This window comes from Garra rufa, chromosome 14 (assembly GCF_049309525.1).
Source record: "Garra rufa chromosome 14, GarRuf1.0, whole genome shotgun sequence".
Classification (NCBI taxonomy): domain Eukaryota; kingdom Metazoa; phylum Chordata; class Actinopteri; order Cypriniformes; family Cyprinidae; genus Garra; species Garra rufa.
Window position 1 is genome coordinate 38,854,927 of NC_133374.1, and position 27,165 is coordinate 38,882,091.

Consider the following 27,165-nt stretch of genomic DNA (forward strand, 5'->3'; position numbering starts at 1 on the left):
GGGGTCATTGTCATGATCTATGCTTTGGGGTTTTCCCTCAGCCACCTTCCCTTGCACTGCACTTCCCTGATTGTTCACACCTGTCTTTGTCATTAGCACTCATCATCCCACACCTATTCTCAATCACTCAGTCTATAAGAACTCTCATTTCCCACTCATCATCCTGTCTGCATTGTCTTCGTAAGTCTGTCTCTGTGTTCCGGATCTCTGGCTCTTGATCGTGTTCCCTGTTTTGTGTATCTTGCCTTGTTCTAGTCGTGTTGTGCCGTGTTGGCCTTTTGGTTTGGTTTTTGTTTGTTTGTTTATTTGTGTCTATTTAATAAATTATATTCCCCGCACTTGGACCCAGACCTCCTCCTTCCCACGTGACAGAATGCAGACAGCACAGATGGGTCCAGCGCGGAGGATTTTTTTCAAGGAGGCGGCGTCCCTCCGCTTGGGGGCGGCGACCACCCACTCTGTTCCCGAGACAGGGGAGATGTCCTTTGAGGCGGCGTCGGCTGCTCGTTTCAGGACCATCTATGCTTGCCTGGCGGCGATGGACGCCCATAGCGCCGAGGCTGCGCGGAAGCGCCCCTACTTTCCGGCGAGGGTGGAGACGCTCTTCTGCAGGAAGGCGGCGGCGTCCGCTATCTCGGTCCCCAAAGGGGCGGCGACCGCTATCTCTGTTCCCGATGCGGCGGCGTCCGCTGGCAATGTTCCCGAGGCGGCGGTGACCGCTATCTCCGTTCCTGATGCGGTGGCGACCGCTATCTCTGTTCCTGACGCGGCGGCGACCGCTATCTCCGTGCCCGAGGCGGCGGCGTCCGCTAGCGTTGTCCCCGAGGCGGCGGCGTCCGCTAGCGTTGTCCCCGAGGCGGCGGCGACCGCTATCTCCGTTCCTGACGCGGCGGCGATCGCTATCTCCGTTCCTGATGCGGCGGCGACCGCCCTCTCTGTTCCTGACGCGGCCGTGACCGCCCTCTCTGTTCCTGACGCGGCCGTGACCGCCCTCTCTGTTCCTGACGCGGCCGTGACCGCCCTCTCTGTTCCTGACGCGGCGGTGACCGCCCTCTCTGTTCCTGACGCGGCCGTGACCGCCCTCTCTGTTCCTGACGCGGCGGTGACCGCGCTCTCTGTTCCGGACGCGGCCGTGACCGCCCTCTCTGTTCCTGACGCGGCCGTGACCGCCCTCTCTGTTCCTGACGCGGCGGTGACCGCCCTCTCTGTTCCTGACGCGGCGGTGACCGCCCTCTCTGTTCCTGACGCGGCGGTGACCGCCCTCTCTGTTCCTGACGCGGCGGTGACCGCCCTCTCTGTTCCTGACGCGGCGGTGACCGCTCTCTCTGTTCCTGACGCGGCCGTGACCGCCCTCTCTGTTCCGGGCGCGGCGGTGACCTCTCTCTCTGTTCCGGACGCGGCCGTGACCGCCCTCTCTGTTCCTGACGCGGCCGTGACCGCCCTCTCTGTTCCTGACGCGGCCGTGACCGCCCTCTCTGTTCCTGACGCGGCCGTGACCGCCCTCTCTGTTCCTGACGCGGCCGTGACCGCCCTCTCTGTTCCTGACGCGGCCGTGACCGCCCTCTCTGTTCCTGACGCGGAGGTGACCGCGCTCTCTGTTCCTGACGCGGCCGTGACCGCGCTCTCTGTTCCTGACGCGGCCGTGACCGCCCTCTCTGTTCCTGACGCGGCGGTGACCGCGCTCTCTGTTCCTGACACGGCCGTGACCGCCCTCTCTGTTCCTGACGCGGCGGTGACCGCCCTCTCTGTTCCTGACGCGGCCGTGACCGCCCTCTCTGTTCCTGACGCGGCGGTGACCGCGCTCTCTGTTCCTGACGCGGCCGTGACCGCCCTCTCTGTTCCTGACGCGGCGGTGACCGCCCTCTCTGTTCCTGACGCGGCCGTGACCGCCCTCTCTGTTCCTGACGCGGAGGTGACCGCGCTCTCTGTTCCTGACGCGGCCGTGACCGCCCTCTCTGTTCCTGACGCGGCGGTGACCGCGCTCTCTGTTCCTGATGCGGCCGTGACCGCCCTCTCTGTTCCTGACGCGGCGGTGACCGCGCTCTCTGTTCCTGACGCGGCGGTGACCGCGCTCTCTGTTCCGGACGCGGCGGTACCCTCTGACGTTCCTCTGGCGGCGAGGCCGGCTCACGTTCCTCTGGCGGCGATGCCCGCTCACGTTCCTCTGGCTGTGGTGTCCGCGGATGTTCCTCTGGCGGCGAGGCCAGCTCACGTTCCTCTGGCGGCGAGGCCAGCTCACGTTCCTCTGGCGGCGAGGCCAGCTCACGTTCCTCTGGCGGCGATGTCCGCTCACGTTACTCCGCTGCACGGGCCTGGCCCGCCATCCCTCCCCCTGATTCACCTTCCCCCATTCCTCCTCCCTCCAGACTTATGGAACGTCTGGGAGCCGTTCCGTAGGGAAGGAGTACTGTCATGATCTGGGCTGTGGGGTTTTCCCTCAGCCACCTGAGAGTGCTGTTTCCCTTCCCTTGCACTGCACTTCCCTGATTGTTCACACCTGTCTTTGTCATTAGCACTCATCATCCCACACCTGTTCTCAATCACTCAGTCTACAAGAACTCTCATTTCTCACTCATCATCCTGTCTGCATTGTCTTCATAAGTCTATCTCTGTGTTCCGGATCTCTGGCTCTTGATCGTGTTCCCTGTTTTGTGTATCTTGCCTTGTTCTAGTCGTGTTGTGCCGTGTTGGCCTTTTGGTTTGGTTTTTGTTTGTTTGTTTATTTGTGTCTATTTAATAAATTATATTCCCCGCACTTGGACCCAGACCTCCTCCTTCCCACGTGACAGTCATTGCTGTCTTGCTAGAAAACAAATGAGCTAAGGCAGGAGGCCAAAGCTAAATAGAAATAATTTAAAAAGTGGCCAAGTCAGAATCCAGATCTCAATTCATTTGAGAATTTATAGGTGAACTTAAAAACTGAACTCTCATGTACTTGAGCTCTACAAACAATGAAGTAAAATAGTATTGACCAGCTGTGCAAAGGTAAAGACGGTAGAGTCTACACTGGACCTAAGGTACATTTACATTTACATAAACTTATAAAAAACATCAGTTGGCATGTTGTAAAACAATAACTTTCCAGAAAGTGAATACTTTTTCTAGGCACTGCAATTTCACATACCATCTCATTTTATATTTCAGTACATTTATAACACATAAACAATACAGTATGCAAACAGATGGTCCAGAGTTCCTGTCTGCCACAAGCAGCGCACAGATAGTAGAGTGTCTTGGTTAGCTCAGTCCAATGGCCAGAGCGAGGATTAGGATGAGAAGACAGACGGACACACAACCGCCTATCAGGATCAACTTCTGTGGGGGACATGGATGGAAAATGAAAGAGCTGCATGCAGGGATCTTCACTTCAGCCAATCAGTTCATCATATCTCAGGGCTAAAAGTATTACAGACCTTAACAACTAGTTTTAGTTCACCCAAAAATGGAAATCTTGTCATCAATTATTCCTGTTCCAAACGCTTTCCTTCTACAGTGAAACAAAATGAGACTGAGGCCGCACTGCTCTTTTCCATAAATGCAATATTATGAATAAAATACTGGTATTTTAGCTACAAGTAATGGTTTGAAGTTAAAAACATTTTAATGCTGAATTCGTTTCAGCTTTTGGCTTTACATGACATTAACTGATGGACTGGAGTGGTGTGGATTACTTGTGGATTATTGTGATGTTTTTATCAGCTGCTTGGACTCTCATTCTGATGGCACCCATTCACTGCAGAGGATCCACTGGTGAGCAAGTGATGGAATGATACATTTGTATAAACTCATCTACATCTTGAATGGCGTGAGGGTGACTACACTGCCATCCAAAGGCAAAGCGCAGTAACTACACATTTGGTCAAAATTGAGTTAAGGCTTAAAATGGGCTTTGTGACAACTGTTTTGTCTTGTGGCAAAGTCTCCTGGTTCAATTTTGTTCAAAATTGCAGTAACTACAAAATCCAATCTAATATCAAGGCAAACCACAGTAAGTGATGTTACTGCATTCTAGCTTTGTTTTCCCGGCTTTCACACCGCAGATACTGCAATCTGCCGTTACAAATCTGCGATTTGCAAACCATGTTAGATCACATTTTTAAAACAAAATTTAGATAGAATGAGTAAGTCTTAAAATGGCAACCTAATTAAAAGACTGATACAACTGCTTTTTTTGATGATGGATTTTATAACATAATGAGTAAATTTACCAGAACTGGGTAGCTTAATTGGTGTCCTGTCATATTCAAGAATAACGATCTGCAATTCAGTTGTCATAGTCCATCTTTCCAATCATTTCACAAATTCCTCTATTTTAATTACTAGCCAAAACATAGCTTTAAGGGTGTAAATAGCATGAATATGTAATGTACATGTTTGAGATGGCCTACACACACTAGGATACTTGTTTGTTGTTCTTCTTTTGTTTAAATTGTGTGAATGTTTAACTTGTTTTAAAGCAACCTTGGTCTGTAATGAATTATTTTTTAAATAAAATGAGCAAAACACTCTGTTGTGAAAGGAGCAGATGACTCTTAATATTAAGGCTGAGCAATTGTAACATTCACAGCATGCAAACATCAATGCAACTATCACATTTAAAAAAAAAACAATCAACATGTAGTAAGAAGCACAACAAAAAGTTGAATGAACACATTTAGTTTGTAGATACTGTACTTTGCTTTTGCAATAGTGTTTTAGTTTTTTCAGGTCATCCAAAGACAGAGTGCAGTATCTGCATTTGGTGGTCAAAGGTCACATCATCCATTGTCATGGTTTTTATCTATAAAAAATGTCTTCCTAAGAAGGCATGACATGAATGCATTACCACTAATCTACCCACAATATGTTTGACTGGCTGGTGTAAAAACTTTAAAGGCATTTTTCCCAGTTCCCCAGTGTTGGCGTAGTTACTGCACTTAGCCTTTGTAAGGCAGTACATTTTCAGCACATTTTCATTTTTGGGTGAACTATTGCTGGCTATTTTCTATGGCACCTCAATGATTGAGAAAACAAATCAACCCATCAGCATTTGATGAACCTTGACAACACATAATGCTGTCTTTAACACTGTAAGAAGTGTGAATGGGAAAAGTTGAGAAGTGAGATGATGTACAAATGCTCATGCAAAGACGGACAGCAGGCACTGACATATCTTTCACTCACCCTTTGCGATTTACTCTGGTACTTTACAGCCTTCTTGGTGTTTAACAATGCATCCTTAATGTAATCCACTGTATGATCCACATTATACTCTATACGGTCTATCATATCGCCCTGACCAGAACAGGAGATGGACGGCACCAGAGAAAGAAGAAAGAAAAAGAGAAAGGTGATTTCAGAGGAGTATAATGGAATTGTTGCAATATCTCACCGTCCTGCTAGTCTTCTGGACTTTGATAGCTGCTTTGGTTTCCTCTTTGGCCTTTTCCACATATTCCTGAGCACTGCATACATTCTTCTCTATATTGTTTATTAACTCTCCCTGAAAGATAACAGGAAAATACAGCTCACCAAACACCATTTACTGAATGTATGTGACAATTTCTTGTTTCCATTGACAATATGTTAGCTAATAATGGCACACTGTAGTAAGTACATTTAGAACTTTCATGAAAATGTTACAAAATAGGCTTCAATGTGTACAGGGGGTCACAGTTTTAGCCCATGCTGATAGTTACTGTAATTATATCTAGCTGCAAACTGTAATGGCAAATTGAAAACATGAAAAAAATTCAAATGGCTCATTGAAAGGGCATAGAAAAATCCAAACATCCTTTCCTCTATTTTTGGCAGTCGTGTCTTTATTGCAAAAGGACAGTATAGACAGACTAGAAGCAAAATAGAAGAGAGAGGGATGGGATCAGGAAAGGTCTTTGAGTCAGGACTCAAGCTTAGATTGCCCAAAGCTGTTGGAACAGAGACCATGAGGCTATTGACTTTAAATGCCAACCAATAAAAGCAAGGGGCTCTCATACAATAACAAACACACACCAGCTGAGAAATTCATCTGATCATCAATCACAAATCCAAATTTCCTGGTTGTCTTTGAAAGAGTTATGGTAGATGTGCTTAGCCGGATGGTGAAAGTGTGATGAAGTGAGGGGTTTGTTAAAACCACAAGCAGTTCTGTCTTAGCAAGGTTGAGCTGAAGATGATGGTCCTGTATTCAGCAAGAAATGTCTGTTAGACAAGCTGACATGCAAGCAGCTATCGTTGGATCGTCAGGATGGAATGAGAGGTAGAGTTGAGTGTCATCAGTATAGCAGTGATATAAAAAGCCATGTTTCTGAATGACAGAACCTGGTGATGCCATGTAAACAGAGAAGAGAAGTGGTCCAAGAACTGAGCCCTGAAGCACCCCAGTAGCAAGATGTTGCGACTTGGACACCTCACCTCTCTAAGATACCTTGAAGGACCTATCTGAGAGGTAAGATTTAAACCACTGGAGTGCAGTTCCTGAGATGCACTTTGTCAATAGGGTTGACAGGAGGATCTGGTGGTTAACCATGTCAAAAGCAGTGGACAGATCCAGCAAGATAAGTATTGAAGATTTGGAATCTGCTCTTGCCAGTCTTAAGCCTTCAACAACTGCGAGCAAGGCAGTAACGGTTGAATCTCCACTTTTGAAGCCAGACTGATTGCTGTCCAGGAGGTTGTTCTATGTGAGAAAGGCAGAGACTTGGTTGAACAAAACAGGTCAGTAGTTTTCTAAAAGTGTTGGGTTAAGAGTGGGTTTCTTATCTGAGCCTGTTTAAATGTTGAGGAAAAGACACCAGTGTAAAGGGATGTGTTAAAAGGGGTCATTGGATGCCCATTTTCCACAAGTTGATATGATTCTTTAGGGTCTTAATGAGAAGTCTATAACATACTTTGGTTAAAAATTTCTCAATGGTAGTGTAAAAAACACTAATTTTACCTTGTCAAAATCAGCCCTTTCTAGAGTGAGCTATTCTGTTGCATGTTCCTTTAAATGCTAATGAGCTCTGCTCGCCCCGCCCCTCTCTGCAGTGGGATGACGAGCCATAATGTTTAATTAAGACACATTTAACTGTGTTTAGCTGTGAAACTTGCCAACAAGCACATTATTAAGAAAGGCCATTGCAAGGATGCTTAAAAAACCCTTCTACTCACTTCTGCTGTGGGTGAAGCTGCATCACAAATAATTCACACAAACATAGACGCATATGTAGATCGGGATCAGCGCTTTCCTTTCAAAAACTAAAGTAACATTAATCCTCTGTGTCTTCAGCAGCTCAGATGTCAGGAGTAAATGATGACGGCTATGTTCATTATTACATCCAAAAATAGAACACCTCAATCACTCAATTAGAGTCTTCCTCTGCACCTGAGTCACACAATGGCGATCAGAGTCTTACTGTTTCAACTCGGTGAGGGTGGGGCTAAGGTAAGACGCTTATGTCAATCAACTATCATGGGGGTGGCCTGTTTGTTTCGTCACACCCACAAGAAGCTGAGAATGACCTGATTTTAGAAAGGGAATATTACTTTTAAAGATTGAAACAATACCACTGGGTGAATGTTTATCATTGTAGGGTGGTTGTGTACACAAACTGCCAACACACATTCATGTTCAAACAACATGTAAAAGTTAAATTTGCATCCGAATGACCCCTTTAATGATGTGAGTGAGTGCAGGTACAACTAAAGGAGAATTGGACCGAAAGAAACGAGATGGAATAGGATCATCAATCGAACAAGTAGTAGCATTTAGAAAAAATTTTTTAGGACTTTCTTGTGATCCTGATTCCTTAAGACCTTGCTTAGCTTGTTCAGGTGTGTTTGATTAGGGTTGGAGCTAAGCTCTGCAGAAAAGTTGACCTTAAGGGCCAAAGTTGAAAACCTCATACCTGTGATCAAATGGAGTGGTCATGGATTTAATGCTGCTAAAATATAGATGTTTTGAAGTTTATTTCATTTCATTGTTCCCATGTTATTTTTTTTTCCTTGGTTCCTGGATATGCCCTGGTTTGTTTCCTTGGTTTCCCATTATGTTCACTTGTGTCTAATTTAGTTAATTTCCTTTTAATAAATAGTATAAAATTTTTATTTTGTTTAAAAATCTTTCCCAAAAAATAGGAACAATTTACCATGATATTCAAGTTTATACTCCTTGGCTACTAATGCATCGTTTCCGTCTTAAGCATCAGTGAATGTTTCACCTTGTGCAACAGTTGTGTTCACTCAGTTGTCCTCAGTTGTGTGAAAAGATGGATCTCAACATCATATAGTAACTGTTGCAAAGACAGTTTGATGACCGAAGATGCAGCCACACATTAACAAGGATGACATTATGTTTCTGTGATGTGGGTGAGTTGAGAGAGGAGTTGACTGAGCACCCACGTCAGCGACCTGACTAAATTGAGGACTGTCTACACTGATTTACAGCTGTTTTAGTTCCTGTCTGTCCCCTACAGTGTGAATGTGAGTCATCAGATCAAGTGTCTCAAATGCTGCAGGATCACGGCTCACATCTACATGTCACACTAAACCTTTTAATCTTAACTGGGTTTGATTATGCCCTGTAAAAACAGATATCCACTGGTCAGTTTCTGGAGTTTGTTATTGATAGTACACAAAAGGCTTTTGGATGTGATGCACAAATAACCTTAAAGGGGTCATCGGATGCCTCAAGTTCGTATGATTATTTAGGGTCTTAATGAAAAGTCTATAATATACTTTGATTAAAAATCAAAAATAGTAGTATAAAAAAAAAACTTTTACCTTGTCAAAATCAGCTCTGCAAACAAACAACTAATTTTATTGCATGGTCCCTTTAAATGCAAATGAGCTCTGCTCGCCCCGCCCCTCTCTGCATTGAATTATGAGCCATAATGTTTACTTTAGCCTCATTGAAGTGCGTTTATTGGCAAAAGTTGCCAACAAGCACATTATTAAGAAAGGCCATTTGCAAAGATGCATAAAACCCCTTATACTTCTGCTGTGGGTGAAGCTGCATCACAAATGATTTGCACGAACATAGACGCATATGTAGATCAGGATCGGTGCTTTCCTTTCGAAAACAAAAGTAACATTAATCCTCTGCATCTTCAGCAGCTCAGATGTCGGTAGTAAATGACGACTGCTATGTTCATTGTTACATCCAACAACAGAACACCCCAATCGCTCAATTAGAGTCTTCCTCTGCACCTGAGTCACACAATGGCGATCAGAGTCGGGCTGTTTCAACTCGGTGAGGGCGGGGCTAAAGTAAGTCGCTCATGTCAATCAACTATCATGGGAGGGGCCTCTGTCTGTGTGTCGTCACACCCACAAGAAGCTGAGAATGACCTGATTTTAAAACATTACTTTTAAAGATTAAAACAATACCACTGGGTGGATTCTTATCATTGTAGGGTGGTTGTGTTCACAAACTGCCAACACACATTAATGTTCAAACAACATGTAAAAGTGAGTTTTGCATCCGATGACCCCTTTAATACACATATTATTCTGATTGCTGTCATGTTTAATCAGTATCTCTCTAACAGTGAAGTCATCTGTCAGTGATGCTCACCTGGTTCTCCACCATCATGGCCATATCCATGAACATATCATGCAGCTCACGGATGCTGTTCTCCAGTTTGATGATTTCAGTGTGTCGTGTCTCAATCTCATTCATGGCCTGTTCACTGATGTTGTCCATGATGATCTGGAGCAAAAATTAGAAAGTGAGAATGAGGAAGTGTTCCAACATAATTCTGCTTTAATCACTGGCTGGCTTACTAAGAACATAAAAAGTGTAGGATGTTCTGAGAAGGCTGTAAATTCCCATCTTACAAAATACGAATCTTTACAGCTCCAAAAAACATGTGTTGGTGCCCTATCCCACTACAGTCATTATTTCCCAAAGCTTCTTTCCATTAAACCCACCTGCAGATTGCTCTAGAAACAGGGTTATCTTATTGTGAAAATATCCCTGAACTCCCAAACATTACTTACTCACGGGTAACCAGCATGGAAACAGGCACTAAGAAGCAAAAGTGCCTTAATTTTGTGGCACAAAACTGTGCTTCAATAACCAAGTAAACAAAGCAAAAAAGAGTCAAAATGATGAGTTAAGCAAGCATGGCAGAGCATGATCATGATTTGACACACATCACATTTCAGTAGCATTGCCAAGAAACACTACATAGATCTTTTTTTTTTTTTTTTTTTGATGAATGATGAATTTTATTATTATTAAATATTTAAAAAGTTTGAGTTATCAGAAAGTTTTTATTATTTTTTTACCAGCATGCCCTGAAGATGGTCTGTGTGAAATTTTGTGAGGATCAGACAAACAGTCTGGAAGGAGTTTTAAAAAGTATGATTTGGACTGAAAATGGTGGACAGAAAAAATACAGACTGTTGCAAACTGTGTTTTTGATTTTGTATGATGCAAGAAATAAAAATAAGTGGAAGATTCATGGGATCAGATGAAATTCACAAAGTCTATAAGCATGCTTGTAAATTTTATTATATTCTTGTGCAGGCCCTAATCTTCTCAGGCTCCTTAAGTCATGATGCTGATGATGCATATTAAATGTCATAACAATACTCAATTGTGTTCATAAAATACAACATACATACATAATTCGAAAGGGCTGATGCCCAGAATGGTTGACATGGGAAAATTTGGTATCATTCAACTGAAAGGACAAAAATCAGATAAACCATCTAGGACAAGCTCAAAAAAGTAGGTCTTTCAAAAAATGTTCATGGAAAATGGAAAATTACATTATAGGGTGCGTTCGATTCAACATGCAGTAACTTTGCATAACTTTTGAGTTTTATCTCTTTAAAGAATACAAATTTTCACCAGGCTAAAATATTTGATGCTGTATACATTCACTCACCCCTGAAGTGAAGATGGAGGGGTTGTTACTTTCTAACATGGTCTCCAGCTCTTCATTTGTTGTGTTTCTTCCCGCTACAAAGAGATAGAGAGAGAAAACAACAACAGCAGCAGCATTTGAATAGCTTGGTAAATGTTATAATATTGATAGGTAATGTTATAGCACAAGGTAGCATGAGTTAAAATGTTTGTCTTTGATGTAAAATGGCACACATAAACATTGCATATGCGTACATTTTAATGTGACTTTGAATCTGAGAGTTTAGTAACTCCTGTTAATAGATATTAAAGACGCAACATGAATATGCATGATGGAGCTTTGTTGTTCACGGGGTTGATGGGAAAGATTATAGGGAACACTATTCAGTATACATAATACTATCATCTTGGCTCTTTATTAGTACTTATAAAGCACATATTCTTATTCTGCAAATAAAATAAAATATTATAATTTAGTGTTTGATATACTGGACAGAAAGGCTGATTTTGCATTCATATGGTCGAAAAAAATAAAAAAATAAAATAAAAATTAAATCAAATTAAATTAAATAGTTTTAGTATTTGCTATACTGAACAGAGAGGCTGCTTTTGCATTCACCTTATTAAATAAAGTAATAAATAAATAAAATAAAACTAAAAATAATTTTAGTATTTGATATACTTGACAGAGAGGCTGATTTTGCATTCATATTGTTGAAAAATAAATTAATAAATAAAACAAAATAATTTCAGTATTTAAAATACTTGACAGAGAGGCTGATTTTGCATTCATATGGTTGAAAAAAAAGAAAAAAAAAGGATAAAATAAAAAATAAAACAAAAAAATAAAATAAATTTAAATTAAACAGTTTGAGTATTTGCTATACTGAACAGAGAGGCTGATTTTGCATTCACCTTATAGAAAATAAAATAAAATTAAATTAAATGAAGTAAAATAAAATAAAAAAGTATTTGCTATACTGAACAGAGAGGCTGTTTTGCATTCATCTTGTTGACAATAATAAAATAAAATAAAATTAATACAAAAATAAGCCATTTTAGTATTTGCTATACTGGACAGAGCAGAGAGGCTGTGTTTGCATTCATCTTGTTGAAAATAAAATTAATTTAATTTAAAAAAAGTTCAATTTCTCCCCTCAGTTTTTTGCTATAAATTCTGAATTTGTAAATATAAAATTAAATAAATGTATTTATTATTGATTCATATTATTTATTATTGTTAATCTAATGTGTTACCATGTTTTTCACCAAACAACAGAATTACACAACAACAATAAAAATTGGCTCAGTTAAAATTGTTAAAAAAAGTTAAGAATACTACTAGTAATAGTATACCTTCTAGGTTCGCAGAGAATGTAAAGGGTCAAGTTACAAGGAAATCTATTGTGGAGAAAATGCTTCTCTAAACACTAATTACACAAAAACAATTCTACTGCACTTTCTGCGATGAGAATAGAGAATCACTAGCCTGAAACAGTGAGGTGACATGCACCATTGTTCCCCCATGACAGTCTGTAATTAGTAGCTCATTGAGTTAATAATGAACTGTGGAGTGATCACACATCTGTGATCTGTATGTATCGTGACTCAGACTTGATTACACACTGAATGCAGAGCTATACTGCGGACATTGTCGTGGCGTATGTGTTTGGAGTGTGGCGTGACCCAGCAGGACAGCTTTACTACATTTTCCTGGTATTCAGTAACAGATTGCAAACAGCAGCAGTCTTGCACCCAAGCTGGCAGGATGATTATTATGATTCCAGCTTGGAGCCGATGACACACACAGTCCAGGCAGACAGATGGGGTTATCTGTTCTCCCCAGCACCATATGATCCTATAGAGGACGTAGGAACAGTAAACAGTACCACAAAACGGTTTAATAGGCCTTGGCATCAGAGTGTTGGAAAAACATGAAAGCATAAAAAGTGATAAAGTAATAATACTTTGTTACAGTACTTAAGTATTTTTTGGGAGTATCTGCACTTTACTTGAGTTTTTATTTTTCAGCCTACTTTTACTTTTTCACTCCACTACATTTCCTAATTAAAATGTATACTTTTACTCCGATGCGTTTCCCCGAAGCATATTCGTTACTTACTACAAAATAGTCAGAAGTCAGGATCACAGTCAGAAGTGCAAGATGTAAACTCGTAACTGTGAGAAAAAAAATTCTTCTTAATTTTGCAAAACTTTATGAAAAAAGTTATCTCACAAAAGTATTGCATTCTATCTGAAAGTGTTTGCTCACAAAAATATTGCCTTTCCCTCAAAAAAAAAAGTCCGTCTTTATTTACGTCACAAAAGTTTTTGTGGGCAAACACAAAGTTTACAAACCCATATTTCTGACTTTATCTCAGAAAAAAAGTCAGAATTGCGAGATAAAACTCACAATTCTGACTTTTTCTCACAAATGCAAGTTTGTATATTGCAATTCTGACTTCTTTTCTGGAAATTCTAGCTTTTTTTCCCAAAATTGCGCAATTCTGACTTTTTTCTCTGATTTGGGTGATATAAACTCGCAATTGCGAGAAATAAAGTCAGAATTTCGAGATATAAACTCAGAATTCAGACTTTTTTTTCTTAGAAATTGATGATATAAACTCCTCATTTTCCTCACGAATGCGAGTTTGTATCTCGCAATTCTGTTTTCTTTCAATTCTGACTTTTTTTTTCTCAGAAATGAATATAAACTCACAACTTGAATGTAAACTCGCAAATGTACTTTTACTTTCAATAAGTACATTTAAGATTATAAAAAAAAATTTTTTGTACTTAAGTACAATAAATATCACATACTTTAAGACTTTTACTCAAGTAATATTCTAAACGGTGACTTTTTCTGGTAAGATATCTGTACTTTTACTTAAGTATGGCTTTCAGGTACTTTATACACCACTGGAAATAAATAAAATGCACATGTACATAACAGTTTGTGAGGGTTGCCATTAAAAAGACTTTGCTGTCATCAAAGAGCACCTACCAAAACTGGGACCGAGTTCAATGTTCAGATGAAATTAAAGTGACAGGTGAAGGTGACAAAAAGATGTCGTGCAGATAAATACCTCACCCCACTGTGAAGTATTGTATGGGATGCTGGATGTTATGGGGCTGTTTTTCTTTCAAAGAAAAACTCCAAGCATGGGCGACATTTGATTCCAGTCAGGGGGGGCAAGAAAAAAAAAATTATTTTTTTTTGGATGTAAACATTAAAACAATGCCCTACTATATTGCAGCACATCAAAGCAGTCCAATAAAGCGCTACTTTTCATACCGGGCCGATGGGCGCCGACTTTTTTTACACCCCTAGGGCTGGGCTTCAGGCTCCTTATTTTTATATTTTAGACATCCATCAATTATGGTGAAGAAAAAAAATGCCGCACTGGTGGAAACAACAGGAGACTTGCGCTTTCACTTTCAAAACCGGCTCGGATGCCGTTTATTGTCCTTCAGCGCAGCTGGAAGAGATCCGTTCAATCACACGCAATAGGCTAAAACTTGCCACAAAGCACCGGCAAAAAATAAAAAATGAATGTCGGGGAAAGAGTAAGGACATATCTGAATTATTTATTAAAAAAAAGTGTATTCTGAGTCAATGCCACAAAGATCCTGACTCGCAATCTCCATTTTGCATGCCCCTTGAGCGAGAAATTCATCTTAAAGTGCCCCTATTATGCCATTTTAAAGGTAGTTAATATTGTTGTATTAGTCTCTTAAAACAGGTTTACATGTATGCAAGTTCAAAAAACACTTTAGTTTTCTCCAAAATTAGATTTAATTTTACCCCGTTTCTAAATGATTCGTAAACGACTCGTGTGAAGCAGTTCGAAGAATCAGTCTCTCTAAACCCCTCCTTTCAGTGAGCCCTCACCGCTGTGATTGGTCAGATGGTGCAGTCCTTTTGGATTGGTCTACCGCTACAGTGCAAAAACGAAACGCCCATTGGCATAACTGAATGACAGCTGCGGAGACCTGTTAATGCATAGAAAAGATAGCCTCGATTTTACCCTATCAATTCGAGCCAGAGTCTGACGATGAAACGGTTGAAGTGGCACATAGATAAGAAACTGTTTCGCAAGCACGACTGGAGCAGGACGTTTCTCAGTGGGTGTCATATGTTAACTGTGGAAAGTGCTTGCAATTTGCTTTTGTAAGGGCACACCTCTACGTTGTGAACTTCAACACTGTAACGTACAACCCATAACACTGCGTTAAGCCATCGTTTATCATTATCATTACTTAAACTAATAAGGCAGACAGACAGTCAAGCTGCATCAATCACAATTTTTAGACTACATTGCACTCACAGCTGAACAACAGAACTACAGAAACGCAAGTTAGCCGGTTACCAAGACATGAGCGGGATTGTTACACACCATAACGTACACAAAGACGTATTTTGAACGATCGCTAGAAAATACAATCATCAATTATTAATCATACTTACAGGTAGAAGTTCAGAGGAGCAAGCCGGTCCAAATAAACTGGGCACTGATCCATTTTTTAAAACCAAGCGTTTGGTGAATCTCGCGTTGTAATGTTACTCCCCAAGATTGGAAAAGCAGTCATCAGTAAAATGACGCGAACACAACACAAGATTGGAATTTTACTGCTGAGTTTTTGTTGAAAGAATTAATGTTAACCACTCATCCTTTGTAGATTCATCTTTCGGAAGCGCATATAAAACAAATTTACTCTCACAGCGCAGGACGCCTTGTTGACATGATGTTATCCACGTGAAAATTGTACTGTTTGTGGGCGGGCAAGTTGTTCGCGACATAGAACGTGGGCGGACATTACACAAATGTGTAGTTCGTGACGTGTGGCCGTAACAGAAAAAGATTCGAATTGCTGATGACTCGTTTAGGCGAATGTGAGCCGACTCTTTTTTTTTGATAGACAAAAACTTCATTTATAGTGCACTGTCGGCGTCACAACTTTGCAGATAGTTTATGTTCACATACAGCTACATGACACACTACATGAAATATCATATTTGAAAAGGCATAATAGGGGCACTTTAATGGATTACATAATATACAAGTTTTTGTTTTCGATTTGTTTTATTTCGTTAAGTAATAATTTAAAGCTTTCTATAGATATGTTTATCATGTCTGTGAGGCATGCATTTCACTTTATTTTTGTTAAGCACTCATGTTCAAGAACGAGACGACAGAAAGCGCATAATTTTAGTTTTCTTTATTTTATAAAAACACTGTAACATTTTTTGTTGTACTACTCTTTCCTTTGTGAGCAAAAATGACGGATAATTATAAATTGCTTCACTGAAAAAAATGCAAGTGTTTGCGCTGGTGCCTCGATGACCTGCAAGCTTTAGCTTCCACTTTCTGCACAAACGATGCGCCTAATAGCGCACATTTATCTTTAACATTTAAACTAACAATGTTTTATACTTGAACTGTTTTATATCTATAGATTTTATTTTAGGCAAGTCGTGTTGATTTGAGAAGGCAAACTGACCAAACAGATCAGTCTTCTGCTGGGCGCTGTTCGTTAAAAAAACAAAAACTTATATTTAACGAACAAAAAATGCTCCAAACGTTTTTCTAAATTAACTAAATAAAAAATGAACTAAACTAAATATAATCACTTTGCCATTACATACTGTCACGTGGGGTTTTGTTTTTGTTTTGGGGTTTTGTTTCATGTTCATGCTTTCATGTATTTTAATTTGTATTTGGTTCATGCTGTTGTGTCTTGCTTCCCTTGCCCTCATGTATTCCTGCCATTGGTCCCTTTGTTCCATGTGTCTTGTTCTGATTGGTTGTCTTTGTTGCTATGGTCTTGTTCCTTGTTTTTCATTGGTTCATTCTTGTCATGTGTCTCTCATTGTCTGTATAAATAGCCCTTGTGTTTTAATGGTCGTTGTCGCGTATTAATGTCGTTAACCTGCTGTTCGGTGAGCGTCTGTTTCAAGTCAAGTCTGTTTCTGCCAAGTCTGTTTATATCAAGTCTGTATCAAGTCAAGTCTGTTCATGCCAAGCTAAGTCTGTCAAGCCAAGTTAAGTCTGTTTGCATCAAGTCAAGTCTCATCATTGTTTGGATTATCGTTTGTTTGTTTGGATTTCTGGATTACTTCACTGTTTCAATAAAACTGCACTTGGGTTCATCACATCTCGCCGTTTCAGTGGATATTTGTTACACATACAAATATTTTTTTCCCGTCAATTGCTTCGATTTCACTGTCAGTCACCGCTCTTTCGAGAATGAACCCAGCATAAATATGCAGATGTAATTCCCAAAATATAGCAGCGTGTATGTGTCCGAAAAACGAAAGTTTCATACAAATTCTGAATGGATTATAGCCTAGAAAGTGCAAAGCGCGTTCCCTTTATCACTAAATGCGTCACTTATTGTAACACTGGGGGACTCGGGAGACAGATGTTCGGATCCAAGTGCAGGCTTTATAGAAGGCGTGGTACACAGACAGGGTCAATCACCGGCAAACAACAACAATGAGGATAATCCAAAGAGTAGTCAAACACAGGCAGAAGGTCGGGGCTGGCAGCGAGAATCAAAACACGGGGAGGAGTCCAGGAATCAAACACAGAGAAAACAAACACGGAAAGAAACGCTCGGAAATAATGACCAGATGGAACAATAGACCTTTCTCACAACTTCCGTATTTTGCACCGGAAATACGTAATTGCTGTGTAAACCTATTTCCGCCCCGGTATGCCGGTAACCAGTTAAACAACGTGAAAAACGCTTAACGTGGCTTAATGTATGTATAAAACGACCAGGAAACCCCAAGTTTCTGTCAAACCTTACGTGGAACAAACATTAACTACTATCAAAAGAACGAGTCCTTATTCCACAGATAAAGTGAATTATATCACGTTAAGCGTTTTCTCCCCATAGAAGCCCATTATAAGGAAACAGCTTAACGTGGTTTAACGTACCTCGACAGCGACCAGGGAAGACCAAACTTCTGTTACATTTTACTTATAATAAATACTTGCTGCTCTCAAAAGAACGAGCTCTCATTCAGCATATAAAGTGATCGCCCCCCATAGAAGTCCATTATAACAAACCATGTTAAGCTTTTTCCTTAATGGAGTTCTATAGGGAGAAAACGCTTAACACGATATAATTCACTTTATATGATGAATGAGATCTCATTCGTTTGACAGCAGCAAGTACTTTTATATAAGTATTTTTTGACAGAAATGTGTTTTTTCCCCAGTCGTTGTTAAGATACGTTAAACCACGTTAAGCTGTTTCCTTTGTTTCCTGTTTCTATGGGGACGCTTAACGTGATATTATTAACTTTATATGCTGAATAAGAGCTCATTCTTTTGACAGCAGAAAGTGTTTATTATAAGTAAAATTTTAAGCCACGTTAAGCTTTTTTTTTTGTATAATGGACTTCTATGGGGGGCGATCACTTTATATGCTGAATAAGAGCTCGTTCTTTTGAGAGCAGCAAGTGTTTATTATAAGTGAAATTTAACAGAAATTTGGTCTTCTCTGGTCGCTGTTGAGGTACGTTAAACCACGTTAAGCAGTTTCCTTATAATGGGCTTCTATGGGGGAGAAAACGCTTAACGTGATATAATTCACTATCTGTGGAATAAGGGTTTGTTCTTTTGATAGTAGTTAGTGTTTGTTCCAAGTAAGGTTTGACAGAAATTTGGGGTGTCCTGGTCGTTTTTTCGTACGTTAAGCCACGTTAAGCGTGTTTCACGTTAAGCGTTTTAGAACGTCCCGGATAAACTCTTCGTGGAAAAATGTATATCCTTTATCCAATTTGTTCCTCTTTGTGATGGAGTTTTCCTCCATGACTCTTATCACGTCGGCAAAAGTTATCTTTGGCAACAGTGAGGGAAGTTGTGTAGACTCTCTCCATTTTAATTTTAAATTACCCGGCTTTCACACAGGAAGTCTGCATACCCTGCAATTGCGTATTTCCGGTTTCTGTGAGAAAGGTCTATAAGACTTAGCCCGGAAGTGTGTGTGTCTGTGGCTTAAATGCATGTGGGTAAATGTGAAACAGGTGTGTGCAGCAATCAGTGCAGTGGAAAACGAGGAGCAGGTGTGTGCAGTGATTGGTGCAGTGGCTTGTGGGGAATGCAGTCCAGAATGTGTTGTGCAAGAGTTCATGAAGACAGGATTGACCACATACGTGACACTTATCTTAGTTCATAGAGGTCTCACAAAGTTCCGTTATAATCGATAAAGCTTTCTAAACTACACAATGAATCTTTTATTTACATCGCATCTACACTTAGTCATGAGATGATTCACGAGTGCGCAAAACGACACTTAAAATCGATCCGGCGCTTTCAGCTGTGAGTGAATTCTGACAAACTGTTTCTAATTGTTCGAAATCAACACTGCTCAACGCTGCAAAAACACGTTGGATTGCCAGATTTTCAACTGCTTTGCTTTTGTTTGATGGTATATAGCAAAATCCATCTAGTACCCCAATAGAACCGGGCCTGCACTTGGATCTTCTCAAAATCAATACAAACATACAGTAGTTCACTGACCACAGAATGAAGGTCTTGCTATGGAAACCCCAGACATCCCATTCTCATTATTAACTCACCATTAACTACAATCTTTGCCTCAATAAACTATTTTGCTGCTTATTAATAGTTAGTAAGGTAGTTGTTAGTTAAGGTATGGGGTGGATTAAGAGATCTAGAATATGCTCATGAAGAACATTAATATGTGCTTTGTAAGTACTAACTAACAGACAATATGCTAGTAATATGGATCTTAATAAGCAAGTGAAAATTAGTCCCTAAACTAAAGCATTACCAGTGCGTGTTTACTCACTGATCTCCAGCTGTCTCTGTATCCGTCCTTTACAGCGCTCCCTGTAATCTGATTGCGTTGCATTATATTCGGTCATCACCTCCACAAATTTACGTGACAGAGTGGAGTGCTGAAAAACAGAAACCTCTTGCATGAATGTACACAAAACAACATCTCCTCTAGTCATCAAAGAATAGCAGACTGAAATGTTGTAATGGAGACGTGTCCAACCCCTCTTACCTGTGTTTTCCGTATCCTCAGATCAGCTGATGGGTTTTTTGAATGGTTTAGTGTCTCCTCCTGCTCTATGCTCTGCTGGATATCTAAAAAAAAAAGAGTCATCCATGTGGTTAATTATTTACTAGCGCTAAAGACAAATTAATGAAACCAAAGTTTCTGATTGTGTATATCAATATCAATGTCAAGACGCATCATTAATCACTTTATCATTTTATGAAACATTTGTGAATGATAGTAAATGCAAATGATATGGACTGCTTTCTATGTCCAAGCCAAAACAACATATTCATGCATTCATGACCTCAAGGCTAGATTATTTTAATGCACTGCTATGAGGACGTCCAGTACAGTTATTAAATTAGCTGTTGCATTTTGAACCAGTTAAAGCTTGAGTGCTCATATCAGACAACATTACTAAATTGACTCCCTTTTACACTTCATAGAAATTCTGCTAACTACTAATAAAGCTTTAACTAAGCTCCTATCTCACTACAGTCCATCATATTCTTTGCAAGATCACAATTCTGGCCAGATAATACCATAAAAGCCATACTGTAGATTAATTTGGCTCTTAAATTCTGGAATAGCCCTCCCTAGCATTGTATGGGATCGACATATAAGTGGTGGTTGCAACATGTGTGTTGTTGAGGATGAAGGACTCACTCTTTAACATGGTGCGTACTTTATTAGCCAACTTCTTGATATCTGTCATCAACTCCTCCAAATCTGCTTTTGTTTCTGTTGTGAAATTAAATAGGAAGACACAGAACATGTTAACATGAACATTATTTCTGATTTCCAGCTACTGGAACATTCTTATATGTAGTGTATTTAGCATATTCAGAAAATACTAAGACATACATATTATTTACCAACGATTCTTTAAATAAACTAATTTGTCATGACAGATAGTTACAGTGCTTTGTCAGTATATTGATTTATGTTCAGTTCCTATAAAAGTGCTAGGCTACCCAAAAATTAAAATGAAGTCACCAGTTATTCACCCTGGTGTTCCAATGCTGTATGTCCTTCTTTCTTTTTGGACCACAAAAGGAGAATTAAACAATGTTACATGGGCACTTTCCCATTGATAATGGGTAACATATTTTTATATAGATACTTTAGATCGGTCTTGGGCCCTGTGTCTCACCTGGTTGCCCATTGACGGCAACATTGCTCAACAACTTGCTCACAAAGTTGCCCCATGTATCATCACTTTAATATCTCACTTTTAGAGCGGGCTTGATGATGAACAGCTTCAAATAATCCTGGTGGGGAATAACAACTGTTCATTGTTTAAATGCATTAGATACGCTTTATGTCTGGTGGTGTTACATTCATGTCTGTTCTTTTGGTCTCCCCCTGTCATTTTGTCATTTGGTTTACCCTCGTTATCGTGATTCCCTACACCTGTCCCTGATTATCCCCGTCACCTGTGTTTGATAATTAGTTTGCATTTAAAAGTCTGTCTTTGTGTTCACTCCCTGTCGGTCCTCGTTGTTAAATGGATGTCGTGTGTGTCAATGTTCTGAGAGTTCCTGCCTGTTCCTGCCTTGTATTTCTGAGAGATTTATATTAAATCTATATTCGTTTGTATTTCGTCGTTTGTCTCATCTTGTCTACACGAGTCATAACAGGTGGGGGGTACTTCTCTAATTAAGGAACTGAACCAGATATACTCATCCCAACCCTGCCTGCCCAAAATCCTCCAGTGGACCACACAGAGCCAGACCCAGAGACCACACCCATGGCAGATCATCAGTGAAGACCTCATCACCTAGATGGCCATCGACGCAAGACCGCGGGAACCAGATGAGTCCTCTCCAATCTGACGTTGTGGCAACATGGAACTCTTGCATCTACATTAATATTAGTCTGTTTCTTTCTTAATCTGAGGTCACCGTAGCCACCAGATCCAGTCTGTATCCAGATCAGATGGTCAGTGCAGTACCAAGAGCAGATGGTGGATCAGCACCTACAGCCGAATGTCAACGGAAACCATGTCAACTAGATGAGCCCCAGAGACAGATCATCAGTAAAGAAGCCCTAACCTCGACGGCCGCTGGTGCAAGACCACGGGAACCAGATGAGTCCTCTGCAATCTGACTTTGATGCGACATGGAACTTTTGCATTATTGACACACTATTGTCCTACATCAATTTTAATACTGTAAGGTTGCTTTGACACAACTTGTACCCCTTTCAGCACTGTTTTTATAGTTTCTGGTGCTGTCCAACTCAGAGTCTTTGTCCTTGCTGATCTCACTCAGCTCAGAATTTTCAACAGTCACATCCAGCACTGAGGGTTCCTACATCGCCACCAGTCCTGTCTATTACAGATTGTTCTTCATCATCACCAGCCCTGTTCAACACTGACCCTACCTCCGCCATCAGCCCTGCGATTCCTGGAGTGTTGACCTGTTAGCTATGCCTCAATCCTCTGAGTCCATCACTCCACCTTAGCCCATCGACCATTCAGCTTAGCCTTGGCTCCTCACCAGGGGCGTAGCAACTGGTGGGAAAGCGGAACAGAGTGCATAATGCCCAGTGGCTGAGAGGGGCCCAACTGAGGGCCCTCCCCACTGTACATGATTTTGAGGGGGCCTCATGGGAAAAATCTGTGCAATGGGCAGAAAAATCCCAACTCCACTGCTCCTCTCTTCCTTTGCTTCATGGGCTGTTGTCCCTCCAGCTCTGCCTTGCTCAATCATCACTTTGCACCACAGACTTCCGGGTACTTGTCTGTGACTTGTTGTTACACCTTCTCTGCTCAGGCAGGCTTCTCCTTCTCTCCGACTTCATTCCGAGTCACTGTGACTTCACCTCGGTCTCCAGAACCTTCTTTCCGCCTGGGTTCCTACCTCCACCTGCTCCACCTCAGTGAGCAGTCATGGTTTCATCTTGCTATCCCACAAAAACTCCACCATGGCTCCTCCCTCCCAAGTTTTGCCCATGGGTTGCCTTTCTGCTGGCTCTCTCCTGGGTCACTCAGACTTCTCATCATCCACTTCTTCAACACAGAGATCCTCTTTCAAATGACTCCACCATGGGCAATCATCCTGGTTTCTTCTCCTGCTCATTGTCCTACAACCATCGTCTTACACCATCTCTTCTCTTACAGCGCGAGGTCATGTCTTCCAGGAGGGGGAGTACAGTCACCGTTCTGTTCTGTTAGTTTCATTTTCATTGACTTAAATGAACACTCCACTTTTTTTGGAAATAGGCTCATTCTCCAACTCCCAAGTTAATAAGTTGAGTTTTATCGTTTTGAAATCCATTCAGCCATTCTCCTGTTCTGGTGATTTCACTTTTAACATAGCTTAGCATAGATCATTGAATCCTATGAGACCAATAGCATCGCGTTCAGAAATGACCAACGAGTTTCCATATTTGTCCTATTTAAAACTTGACTCTTCTGTAGTTATATCGTGTACTAAGACCGGCGGAAAATTTAAAGCTGCGATTTTCTAGGCCGATAAGATTAGGAACTACACTCCCATTCCGGCGTAATAGTCAAGGAAGTTTGCTGCCATAATATGACCGAAGCAGGCGCAGTAATATCACGCAGCGCCTGAAATTAGTTCCCAGCTAGGTTAGCATTTGCACATGAACTGCGTGATATTACTGCGCCTGCTTCGGCCATATTACGGCAGCAAAAAAGTGTAGTTCCTAATCTTATCAGCCTAGAAAAAGCTTTACATTTTACGCCGGTCTTAGTACACGATATAACTACAGAAGTGTGAAGTTTTAAATAGGACAAATATCGAAACTCATTGGTCATTTTTGAACGCAATGCTATTGGTCTAATAGGATTCAATGATCTATGCTAAGCTATGCTAAAAGTGATATCGCCAGAACAGGAGAACGGCTGAATGGATTTCAAAACGGTAAAACTCAACTTATTAACTCGGAGGGAGTTGAAGAATGAGCCTATTTCCAAAAAAAGTGGAGTGTTCATTTAATGTGATACTTTTGCATCTTTTTTTTTTTAAAGCTCGATACTGACACGTTTTAAAAATCTAAGGAAAAAAAAAAGGGTATATGGCATGGGAATCAATACCAGGGTGAGTAAAGGAGTCATTTTTTTCATTTTTGGGTGAACTATCCCTTTAAATGTCTGCTGGGTTGTGAACTTGTGATCATCACTAGCTTTGTGTTGAGAAATATGACTCCCAGCTCTCATCCTCCTCTCTCGCAGTCTCTGCCTTAGACTGAAGTCCTGTGCTGCACTTCTTGTCCTCAGGAACTGTTTTAGCCACCTCATGCACCACAACACACAAGATCTATCAATCTGTTAATACTTCCTGTGTCTGTACAGAGTACAGTCATTTACTGTCAGCAAATTAAAGAACAGAGACCTGCTGTAATTGTGGAAGAACACTGGCTTTTAGTGTGTCAGTCATGAGCGTCATCAGGCTTTAACACATCTGCTTCTCTTTTGTGGCTGGCAATGTTTGGTGCAGTTGTGGCTATATAAATACTGTACCAAATCCATACATTCACTTTCTAATCAAATATCTAATCATGACGTCATACACCGCAAGAAGATTGACAGTGCAGTGATCAGAAGGAGCAGAGTGTGTTTGTCTTTTATACAGAGACATGAGGGACAGAGATCACAGGCTGAATTGAATATATTGTACTTTGCTTGCATTTGATGGTTTACATATTATTAGGTATACATTTTATTAACTTATTCCTGTTCATTCTTTCAGAATCAATTCCAAAAGCTACAAGAACAATAATGACATAAGACAAAAACACACATAACAGTATTATTAGGCTTTATGTGTAGCAGGGTCTTACTCTCATCTGGGTTTGGAGAGGCCAAGATGGCACTGTGGTTTATTTTCACTTCTTCAACTTTCTCTGCCAGAGAGTCAATAAAACCTCTGATCTCTTCTACCTGAGAGAAGAGGAAAATCAGAACGGATCAAATAGAAGTTGTTCATTAACAGTAACGCTTGTTTCCGACATCTCAGAAGGGTTAGACTTGACTCACGTTTTCAACTAAATTCACACAGATGGTGAATTCACATTTAAATGGAATTAGAGAGTTTATAAATAATAATAAAATAAATAATACTGTCAATATTTAATTTCTGTGCATGTGTCAGTTGCTAATTTATATTGTGCTTGCATATGTACAGTATCTTATATAACAGTTAAAATAAGCAATCAGAGTTAATTAATAAATACAAAGCAAAAGCATAGTTTAGTGCTGAATCTGTTCAAATGCATTTATGTTCTTCTGTGAATCTGTTTTTATGCCACTCTTGAACATGACGTGTTTATCTTGTGTCATTATAGAGCATTATGTAGTAGCATCTTCCTGCGTGTGGCTGATCAGGAAACAGACATCCCAGAGAAGGAGATTTCATTAGTGAAAAAGCAATGTAAACATCAGACCTGCTCAAAGAACTCATCCATGAAACCCTTTTCAACACTGACAGCCACCTCATCCACCTCTTCTGGCTCTTTTCCCTGATGAACAGAAATACAGCAGTGAGTAGGTGATTCATTATCATTAAAAACAATAAAATAATCATTGTAATAATTGCAGGGACAGTTGTCACACTGTCCCTGCAAATTCACATTCATTCATTTGGCAGATGCTTTTATCCAAAGTGACTGACAGTGCATTCAAGCAATTTGTTAGACCTGTGGCTAGTGATATTTAAGTTTGCAAATAGTCATTAAATCTGGTGATGAAACATTTTGACCACGAGTGCCAAACCCATGTATGGAGCCGGATGAGAGAACAGCACAGAAAGTCAGGATATGATACAGTAAAGTGGGCATATGTTTTACTAATTTATAAACTCAATATTATGTATAAAACATGCAATTTTAAACTGTCATGCATTGGATCACAATAGTAGAGGACCTAATACTGAGCCCTGTGGTACTCCATACTTAAATTGTGTTTGGTCGGACACATAGTCAATAATACAAAGAAACTGACTTATCTTTGTTCATTTCTGTGAGCATCTTCCTAAAACAGCTATATGATTCAGCACATAACTGCATTTATTTCGTAACTAAACATGAGCGTAAATTTATAGTGTCACTGTTGCCGTGTATATTGGGCACTATTCTTTGTAGAATTGCCCAAAATAACTTGAATTATAAAAACAAAAATTCAATAAACTGAGTGTGAAAATACTGAAAATGTGCAAACTTTTAGGTGACATAACTGTAGTTAAAAAATTTATCTAAATATGACACTCTGGCTTTAGCATCCACAAGATTGTAGCTTATCAGACTGTATTTAATTGTATTTAATGTACTGCAAAAACAGCTCTAATCCCACTGTGAAACTAATGAATGCCTAATGCAGTGCACACAGTCTCTACCCTACCCACTCTTTCCTGTAATCTCACTCTAAATGTCACTTTCAAAGAAGTTTGATGGTAGTCTAGATAAGTGCAACTAGGGTTCAACAATGAGGACTGCCCAATGGCCCAGCTTCAATATAATATAATAGACTAGAATCGACCAATAAATCTCACTAAAAGACACATTTTATTAAAACATTTCTTGTTGAACATTTGTGGATGACCCAGGTAAACAAATGATAATTTTATGTCTGAAAATCTAAAAAACTGATCATGATTAATTGCTTATGATACTTGTTAACTGAGAAGGATCATTGCAATACAGGGTAACTGACAAGGCCCATTTTCAGCATGTGTTTGAGATTGACCAGAGCACAGTGAATGAATGGGAATGAGTGTGCTCACAGACAGTTGAGTCTTTATTTAGAACACAACCTTCATATGCCCTGAAAACACATTTGAACTACCCTCAGGAAACTTCCTGTGTGTCTTATTATGAGAGTACAGCGATATGTATCATCACAGAAATATAAATCTTAAAGAAATATAATCTTAAAGGGGTCATTTGATGAGCATCATTTTGAGTATTTGTTGTAATGCAATGTGTTCATGCAGTTTGAGGTTCAAAAAACATTATTTTCCACACACTGGACATTATTATTGCTCCTCTTTGCCCTGCCTTTCTGAAACACTTCGATTTTCACAAAATTCAACGCTGATGGTGGAGGTGTTCTCTGATTGGCCAGCTATACGGTGCGTTGTGATTGGCCGAAAACCTCAAGCGAGTGACGGAAATGCCCCTTACATGCGCTTTCTAGGCAAGGCGAGACGAGACAGAAACAATAAAACATTTGTTGCATCCAGTGGGGACATAACAACTGATTACAATGACTCATACTGTATTTTTATACGTTGTGTTGCGCCACGTCACGTAAACATAACACCATA

General features: G+C 40.4%; 1 protein-coding gene across 2 annotated transcripts in view; it reads right to left on the bottom strand.

Annotated features, from left to right (window-relative positions):
• stx1a (syntaxin 1A (brain)) overlaps positions 1 to 25,355 on the bottom strand; it is a 29,827-nt gene extending 4,472 nt beyond the window's left edge. The window contains exons 1-9 of one of the 2 annotated variants that reach the window (XM_073817492.1): positions 25,289 to 25,355; positions 24,686 to 24,785; positions 20,543 to 20,617; positions 19,880 to 19,962; positions 19,661 to 19,769; positions 10,857 to 10,930; positions 9,536 to 9,670; positions 5,372 to 5,482; positions 2,795 to 3,315 (exon numbers count right to left, since the gene is read on the bottom strand). In XM_073817492.1, coding sequence (XP_073673593.1) covers positions 3,238 to 3,315; positions 5,372 to 5,482; positions 9,536 to 9,670; positions 10,857 to 10,930; positions 19,661 to 19,769; positions 19,880 to 19,962; positions 20,543 to 20,617; positions 24,686 to 24,785; positions 25,289 to 25,309 — 786 coding nt within the window. In that variant the 5' untranslated portion in view covers positions 25,310 to 25,355 and the 3' untranslated portion in view covers positions 2,795 to 3,237. Of the gene's footprint in view, positions 1 to 2,794; positions 3,316 to 5,163; positions 5,275 to 5,371; positions 5,483 to 9,535; positions 9,671 to 10,856; positions 10,931 to 19,660; positions 19,770 to 19,879; positions 19,963 to 20,542; positions 20,618 to 24,685; positions 24,786 to 25,288 lie in introns of those variants that run through there. The other variant, XM_073817493.1, reaches the window with a different exon arrangement.
• Between the last annotated feature and the right edge of the window lie 1,810 nt (positions 25,356 to 27,165).